This window comes from Arvicanthis niloticus, chromosome 13, assembly GCF_011762505.2.
Source record: "Arvicanthis niloticus isolate mArvNil1 chromosome 13, mArvNil1.pat.X, whole genome shotgun sequence".
Taxonomy (NCBI): domain Eukaryota; kingdom Metazoa; phylum Chordata; class Mammalia; order Rodentia; family Muridae; genus Arvicanthis; species Arvicanthis niloticus.
Genome location: NC_047670.1, coordinates 51,464,366 through 51,472,888, shown reverse-complemented (window position 1 = coordinate 51,472,888; position 8,523 = coordinate 51,464,366). Strand labels below are relative to the sequence as shown.

The 8,523-nt window shown below is 51.8% G+C and overlaps 1 protein-coding gene across 1 annotated transcript; it reads right to left on the bottom strand.

Moving 5' to 3' along the window:
* Window positions 1-4,472: 4,472 nt before the first annotated feature.
* Window positions 4,473-8,050, bottom strand: Gpaa1 (glycosylphosphatidylinositol anchor attachment 1). The gene is made up of 12 exons (XM_034517507.2): window positions 7,875-8,050; window positions 7,310-7,489; window positions 7,115-7,226; window positions 6,754-6,901; window positions 6,575-6,676; window positions 6,289-6,485; window positions 6,019-6,215; window positions 5,776-5,929; window positions 5,508-5,603; window positions 5,166-5,356; window positions 4,911-5,081; window positions 4,473-4,791 (listed from the first exon to the last, which is right to left on the bottom strand). The coding sequence occupies exons 1-12, from the start codon at window positions 7,946-7,948 to the stop codon at window positions 4,548-4,550; spliced, it is 1,866 nt and encodes a 621-aa protein (XP_034373398.1). The 5' UTR covers window positions 7,949-8,050; the 3' UTR covers window positions 4,473-4,547.
* Window positions 8,051-8,523: the final 473 nt, after the last annotated feature.

Below are 8,523 nucleotides of genomic sequence, written 5' to 3'. Positions count from 1 at the left end.
CCCATCCTCCACCCTGAACTCTCAGTGCCTTGATCCTTTAAGACAAGATCATGTCAAAACAAGCAACCCACCCTTCCTGCTTCAAAAATATACCCTACTCTAGTGGGGCGGTGGTGGCACATGCCTTTAAGTATTTGAGAGAGGCAGGTACATCTCTGAGGTCTTTTAGGTCAGCCTAGTCTACACAGTGAGTTCCAGGACAGCCAAGGGCTACACAGAGAAACCCTACCTCAAACACACACACACACACACCACCACCACCACCACCACCACCACCACCACCACCACCACCACCACCACTCCAACCTTAGACATAAGGCACACTGGAAACAAGCCTATAGTATTACCTTGCCTCCTGACTTGTCCTTCACATACAGTGACAGTTCTCTCACCCAGAGACCTTTGTGTACCCGCCCTGGCTTCCTACAGTCTTCACCTTTAGCACACATCAGTGCACAGCAGTAGCATGGACTTTCTTGGCCACCCTTCCTTCCCTCTAGCCCCAAAGCCAGTTCCTCTGTCTAGGTGCTTGACTGGAGAGGCCATCCTGGCACTGTAGCGAACTGGTCCTGTCCTCGAAAGGGCACATCCTGTCTAGAAGGCAAGCTTATGAGCAGATGCCTGCTGTCCATGATGACCTTGGAGGATCTTTCTGGACTGTACTCCCTGAACTCTTTCCTCCTTATCCTCCCACTCAGCAAACGCACAGGAATATTCTACCTTTGCTTGGCTCTATGTTAGAACCATGTCAGAGAGAGAGAGAGAGAGAGAGAGAGAGAGAGAGAGAGAGAGAGACAGCCTCTGTGGTGCTCATGTCCTGGTGTGAAGGCAAGCAGAAACCAAATGAGGACACCTTGTCAATCTCCCTGCAATTAAATGACACAACCAACCTGTAAAAAATTAACAGTTGACATCTCTAATTTCCTCCCATTATCTCCAGATTACGTACACGTGGCTAGGCAGCTACACTTCTAGTGGAAGATCCAAGTGCTTTGGCTCGTGTTTCTATCTCAATTCCAGGACTATAATCTTCAGACTGGGAGGTAGAGGAAGGAGCAGGAACAAGGCCAGCCTGAGCTACACAGGGAGCTGGAGACCTGTTGCAGACCACTCTGTCAATGTTGGAACCCGCACTGCCAAAAGCCTTGGGGGCTAAGTTGTTAGAGCCCGCACTGCCCCAAGCTGCTCAGGTCCACGGGTCGGGGTTCAGCAAGAGAGAGAGGACGGACTCGAAGAATGGAGACCAGACAGAGTGTGATTCAATCCCGTTTATTCTTCAGTCTCTCTTCCTAGTCCAAGTCCCAAGTCTTGAGTTCCTAGTCCCTAGTTCCTAGTGCCCCCAAGTCCCAAGTTCTTTCTTCCAAGTGCTAAGTGCCCAATATCTAATGCCTAATTCTCTGTTCTTCCTCCAAGTGCCAAATAACTAATGAGTCTTCTTTCTCAATGCCTAATTCCTACTCCAAATTGTACTCTCTAACCTAATTCCTAATTCCAAGTTGTACTGAACTCTTCTGTCTGCCTCTCGCCTTTTATATGTCTCACTTCTAAGACACGCCTTTAAGTCATGCCCTTAGGCCTTGTCTCTAAATCTGATCTCTAAGTCACGCCCTTAAGCCACACACCTTTAAGTCTCACACACCCAGGGGAAAATCCTGGGTATCTAAACCAAGATGTTATCAGAGTGTGCTCAGCTGTTGTAGGCTGATGTAATCAAGTCTCTTATCGGGGTATATGGCTCAAGATGGTTGCAAGAATGATAGCTGCCTTCCGTCAGCTCCCCACAGAGACCCTGTCTCAAAAAGTAAATGAAGGCTATGCTCATAAACGAAAAAAGAAAAAGCAAACAAAACTAAACGCACACCAACTAACCAACCAAAAAACAAAACAAAACGCCTGCTTGTCCTCTAGGTTCTCATGACTCCAGTCTCTGTCCTTCTTTCCTGTAGCCAACACCCAGTATTTCAAAACACCCTATGGAACTTTAAATAAACTGTACCCCATCCCACTGAGTGGAAACGAACCAATGTTAGAAAACACCACAGAGAGTGGAATCTGTTCCTCTTCCCAAGCCTTATTCAGCACACCCAGGTCACCCTGTTGTCACACACTTACACACATATGCGTAGGCACGCACAATGCCAACAGAGCTTTATGCCCCAACTTCCAGACTTCTTATGTCCCTACCATAGCTTCAGAAAGTGAACGTGGGTCAAAGAACTGTCTCTCTGGGGAAGGGATCTTTTCTGATAGTTTCCATCCTTCTAGCCATTACAGAACAGCATCATGGCAATGCCTACGGAGCAGGCCTAGAAGTTTCATTCAGGGTGACCTCCTCCATCCAAGTTGGACTCCGTGACTAGAAAAGCCAAAATGGAATGCCCTCAAAATGTCAGCCTGCCAAAATGACATATTTAGGACTTTACACCTATTCCTGTCACAACTCAATTACACCTTTATAATCTTTTTGTTGTCACACACACAGACCAGGCGTGCTAGGATTACAGGAATGAACTATCGTACCTTGTTTTTGCTTTGTTCTGACAGTGTTTCCCTATGCTGCCCAGACTTACTCAAACTACAAGGCTCATGTAACCCTCTTGTCTTAAGGCCTTCCAAACAGTGAGGACCATATGCACACAGCATTTTGCCCACCCACTCCTTCCCCTTTTGTTTAGAGATTCACTATGTAACTTAGACTGGCCTTGAACTCATGGTCGCCCTGCTTCTACCTCAAAGAGAGTGAGGATTATCATAATCACGTCATTATGCCTAGTTACCTCACATTCTGAAAAATGTACACATGACATTAGTGAGAATTAAGACAAATGCCCACCTCCTCGACGGATATTTTTTCTACTGTTCCTTCTCAATATACATGTAGATGAAAAATGCTTGGTATGTTCAGGACATGTGAAATGATTGTTTAGCTTTTTTCCTGTGTATATTCCTCAAATAAATATATATCCACTAGCATTTTAAGTGACTGCTAAAGTTCTGTTAAAAACTGCTAAGGCCAAAGCCCAGCCACAATGCAGGCAGAGAAATTCTGTACTAGATGAGCGCTCAGAGACAAAGGGCACACAGACAAGTTCCTAGCCAGTAGATTTACCCAGGAAGTAGCACTCCAGAGTGCAAAGGCTGGAAGCAAGCAGGGCTGGAGTAGGGCCTAAAGGGCCAAAAACTGACAACTTAATGGCAGGGGTACTTGCCTCAGCGGCTTCCAGTCCCCAAGTGTAAGCCATAGGCTCCTACCAGGTAGATCAGTGGTCTCCTCAGGGGACCCCCAACGAAACCCTAAAAATTTATTAAAAAACATTTTGTGTGTATGCATATATGCATGTCAGGGTGCATGCATACTCAGAGGGTACATGCATGCTCATGTTAGTCCTCTTTACACCATGTGAGACAGGTCGTAACTGGTTAGCAGATGGAGTTACCTATGGAGCCATCACTCTGGCTCAGAATGAAATTCTCTGAAACCACATGTACCTCCCAACGGCCAAGAGGAACCAACTCAAGGGAAGATAGGAACCATCAGTGAGGTCCCAGGAGGGTCTCCTGGCCCCGAGTTGATTCTAATGGATTTTATAGCTTCCTTGAGCGGAAGGCCCCCTTCCAAACACTGAAGCTACTACGGGCAGTGTAAAGGCACCTCTATACCTTTCTTTCATTTTTTATTGTCTTCGGTCAAGGCCTTGTGGCCATCCCATGATGTGTCTCCAGACTAGCCACTAAAGTTTCTGACAGGGTCCTAACATGTCAGAAAGACCACATGTCTTTCCTTCTTCCACAAAAGGTACTGTAGTTCCTTCTGGGGATCCTGTCAAAACCACCTAATTCCTTCTGTTCTGGCTTGTCAGTGTTGTCCTGCTTTGGGGCTCTTTTCTTAGTCTATTGCTTCTGGGTCCTGGCTAGACTTGAGTACCACCGTTTCCTACTATGCTGAGTTCTGCCTCTAGTGGGCACCTCACCTTGGCTTGTGCTACTTTAAGCGGGGCCTGATGTTTCTTGTACTCCATATAAAGCCCACACTGAAGTTCTAGCCTGGGCTAGAAACACAGCCCAAACCCTGAACCTCCTAAGATTCCAGCTCTTGTTCTTTCAGCTCAGGACTAAAGATGGTGCTGTGAGGTCTCTGTGTACCACAGCTACTGTCAGGCCCTCAAACCCTGCTGCAGATTATCTCATGCCCCAGAATCGCTTCTAGCACAGCACTGGAGAGCACAGCATAGTCACATGGACCTGCCTACCTGCAGGACTTCATGGAGAGCTGGGAGTGGGTTTACACTTGCCCCTTCAGTGTCCAGCTGAGTCTCCCCTCCAGCTGATGGGGCTGGGCTCCCACTTCTGCTATCAGGAGAGGAACACCTGAGAGTATGACCAGGGTGGCTCCTCCAAAGACTTGAATGGGAATGCCTGGCCAATTGCCAGGGGCTCTGACAGTGGTAAGACAGTGGGTCAGGATCCCAAAGTACAGAAACAGAGCACATGTTTATTTTCCAGGGAGGAGGTAGAATGAAGGCTTGGGGAATCCCTTCCCAGAGACCTCACTTCCAGAAGAGAACATTCCAGAAAAGCAGCCAACAAGGATACAGACCCAAGGCCAGTATTGGGAAGAGGAGGGCGCCATAGGTGTAGTGTTCCAGCACACCCTGGGCCAATGCTGTCAGGAAGAGCTGCCAACCCTCTGTCAGAGACAGTGGTACCTCCTGAAGCTCCCGCCAGAGAAACAGGCTACTGAAGAGTGTGACTGCTGGGCTGGTCACTACCAGCAGGGCAGCATAGAGTGTCCTGGGGACAAGGGCAACATTTAAGTATGTACCATGGTGGATGCCAGCAAGTGAATAAATGAGGGTTGGCCTCAGTGAGGGACAAAGGTCCTGGTGGAAAAGAGGTGGACCAGCACTTACCGGGGTCCATGGGGCTTGGTGAGTGCGGCAGCAGGTACCATGGTGGCAGCCAGCAGGAAGCCCAGGGAGAAATTGAGGAGAGCAATGCAACCCAGCTGCAGTGCCAGGTAGATCAGGGCTACCAGTTTCAGTGCCATCCAGCCCCTGTCTGGGACCTGTGAGCTGACCACTCTACAAGGTAAGAAGTTCAAGGGCAGTCCGGAATCCATCTAAGTACCCAGGGGCCACCTCCACCTGTCCAGCCCAGCTGCTCACCGGTGTGTGTTGTGTGGAAGGGCTAGGCCGGCTACATAAATCGCCAGCAGTGTCAACACGACGGCCTCGGCTTCAGCCACTGGAAAATGCTGAGTAGCTACGTGCTGGCCCAGCACAGGCAGGAAATAGAGGGCCAAACCCATGGCCTGAGAGATCAGTAGGGGTGCCATAAGTGAGGCCAGGCCTACACCCTGCAGAACACATGGGTACTTGGAGTTAGGCCAGAGGCATAGGGGGAACTCCCAAGGACGCATACCACCCGTCCAACTGAGGGGTAGCAGCAGAAAGCACTGCCAGGGGTGTTTAAAACCCTATCCTGAGAGCAGCAGAGTATATTATCACCTGTGTGGCCAAGAGTGGAGACCCAGGGCTAGGAGCCTTCCCAGCCTCCTCGGGGTTCAATCCAGCCTCGTGTAACTGCATCCACAGCTCCAGAGCATAGAGCAAGTCAAGGACCCCGACAAGACATTACATGGTATTTGCTAGCTGGGAGATCTTAGGCTCGATTCCCCACCCCTATGGTAGGATGAAGGACTGTCCCACTTTATAGTTAAAGGGATCTGGGTGAGTCTGTCCACAAGTGAGTAATGAGAACGAGGGTGGAGGATATCTTGAGTCCAAGGACCAGGAGCAGGAAGCCCGTGGCGGGCATGTAGAGTCCAATGGAGACAAAGCGGGAGAGGGCAGGCAGCAGGTAGAAGAAGAATGACTGGTGTAGGCGCTCCAGGAGGTGGTTGAGTTTGCGGAACATGCCCTCCAGAGCCCTGGCAGGAGCACGGTCAGGTCAGGACTAGCCATCTTCTCAACCCAGCTAGATACCGCCTCAAGCATGGAAAGGGGTCCAGAGACTTACTTGCCCACTGCCACCAAATCATATTTGTATTGGCGGAAGCTATTGATGCCACGTAGGGTAAGGGCCTCCACTCCATAGCGCAGAAAAAGACCGTGGGGGCCGTGGGGCTGGCCAGAGGCCTGCCGCAGCACCATGAGTAGCAGCGTCTGCAGACCCTGCAATGGCCCTTCGAGTGATGTCCAGTCCTGGGGCTGCAGCTTTGGAGGCATGGGGACAGGATCAGACTCACCCCTTCTCACAGGCCCCATGCTCCCAAGCCGGTGGTCCCACCTTGCCCTGGAGTGTACATAACAGGCCCCCTTTCTGGCAGAAGGTCTGGAAGAGGTTGAGCAGATCAAGGTTGGGTAGCTGACCGTTGAGTCCCTCCACAGTCACATCAAGGCTGGTGACCACATCACTGCTCAGCTCCAGAGCTACAGCGGCCTGAATAGCTCCAGCCCTGCCCTGCAGGGGAGATGACTGTATGCCTGTAGGAGCAAGCAGTGAGCACTACAGGAGTTCAAGTGACAACAGTTGACCCTGAAAGAGATGGGAGCAAAACTAGGGCTACACTTACCTGTAACATTAATGTCGTGGTAGGCTTCAAGCCAAGCCTCTGTGCCCAGGAGATCATGTTCTGTTACCAGGAAAATTATATCTTTGGCCCAGTAAATCTGCCCTGGAAGCCAAAGGCAGGGTCAGTAAGAGCCTGGGGCATTGGTCAAACCCTCCCTGACCAGAGTCCCAGAGCCTTACCTCGGAAATGAGCAGCAAGTGACAACAACAACCCCACAGCCTGGCTATTGGTGGAGTCTGGACCACAGGGTACGGTAAGTACCAGGGACTCGGTACTGGCAGCACGTGGGGCCCGCAGGATGCCATACACATTGGTACCTGACACCATCTGCACAAAGTGTTGATGGGACTGCCTCAGCAGACCCACCAGAAGACAGCCTGAAGCCTGCCTTCTTTCCTTGGCACTACAATGGCCACCACCAGAGGTCTTCAGACCATCCCTCCCAGAGTTTCTTGGTTCCAGAGCACTTCAACAAGACACCCAACCCAAGCCACCCTTCCAATGTGCTTTTCTCCCAGGCACACCCCTTTCCCTCAATACATAGCGCTCATGGGTCTCATCCGGGAAGGGTAGTTTGCGAGAGAAGCTCTGGGTGTAGACCTCCAGCCCTACAGATCGCATGGACCGTTCCAGCCAGGCTACTGGCAGAGCCCTGGAGACACAAAGACAGCCTCTAAGTAGAGCTCCCTGGTCTCGGCCGCCCCTGAAATGCCCAGCCCGCCGCTAGGTACTCACCCCGGCTTCTTGCGGTGGGCAGCGAAGTCCCGGGCAAAGTTCCGAGCACGGTCTCCACCTACAAACTGTTCCTCCACCATGGTGGAGCCCATGGCATTTTCCGACATGTAAGTGCGCTGTGTTAGCGGCGGAAAAGCCAGCGCCAAAAACCAGGCGATGCCAGCCACGTAGCTCAGCACACTGCGAGAGAGTATAGAGGGGGCCCAGAATTAGCCCGACCTGGAACGCTCGTTCGTGGCTTCCACCATGCCCCAGAGGGTCCAAGCCATTAAAAACCGGAGCCGAAGCCGGGCATTGGCGGCATACGCCGGTAATCCCAACATTCAGGAGGCAGAGGCAGGCGCATCTCTGAGTTCAGGCCAGTCCGGTCTACAGAGCGAGTTCCAGGACAACCAGAGCTACACAGAGAAATCCTGCCTCCAGGGGAAAAAAAGAAGACCCGAGACGCTATATCAGGGATGGATAGGGACCACAGCTCCTAGCTCAGTGCCTGAGTGACACTAGCAAGGAGGACGCAGACCCTGGAGCAGTAGGCGCGAGTCCCGCCCCCTGTACCCGCCCTCACCAGAGAGGTGTGTTTAGGCGCAAGACGATGCGGGCGAGCGCGCGCCGGCGCACCGGGTCCGACAGGAGACCCATGGCGGGGCGCGGGGCTCTGCTTTCGCCGCAGCTTGACACCTCCAAGAGCCGGGCTCCTGTCAGACCCGGCGCCCAGTGACGCCTTAATTTCCGGTCCCAGGATCCATCGCGCCACTACGCTCGGTAGCGGCAGATATCCTTGGAAACCACATTTTGCGCATGTCCACAATGGAGGTCGCTAGCTCTGCGCGTGCTCAAAACTGCAGTAGGCTGGAGAACTACAGGATGCAGTGGCGGCCAGTGGGCGGAACTGGAACTTGGGGCTGTGAAGCTGCGGGCGGGCAGCTGAAGGGCGGGACAGTGGCGGAACTCAGACGGAGCAGTAATAGTGTGCTTGCCTAAAGGTTCTCGGGAGTGTGTAACGCAGGTGGGTAGAGAGCTAGAACGGGGAGAAGACGAATGCCTGCTGAAGGGAGATAGTGAACGACCGTTTTGTAGCTATGACTTAGGGCCCATGTGAACTGAGGATCTGATGTTGAATCATTTCTATGGATGTCATAAACTTTAAGACAGTGGGCTCACTGGCACAGTGAGTGAGTTGGTGACCAGAGGAGAGGGGTGGTGGAGGATGAAGG

Bases quoted from the DNA above. Each gene is read 5' to 3' on its own strand.
- Gpaa1 (XM_034517507.2), bottom strand. From the start codon at position 7,948: ATGGGTCTCCTGTCGGACCCGGTGCGCCGGCGCGCGCTCGCCCGCATC. The intron at 6,486-6,574 runs GTAAGTGTAGCC...TTGCTCCTACAG, and splicing joins CCACGACATTAATGTTACAG to GCATACAGTCATCTCCCCTG. The intron at 6,216-6,288 runs GTGGGACCACCG...ATGCCTCCAAAG, and splicing joins TATGTACACTCCAGGGCAAG to CTGCAGCCCCAGGACTGGAC.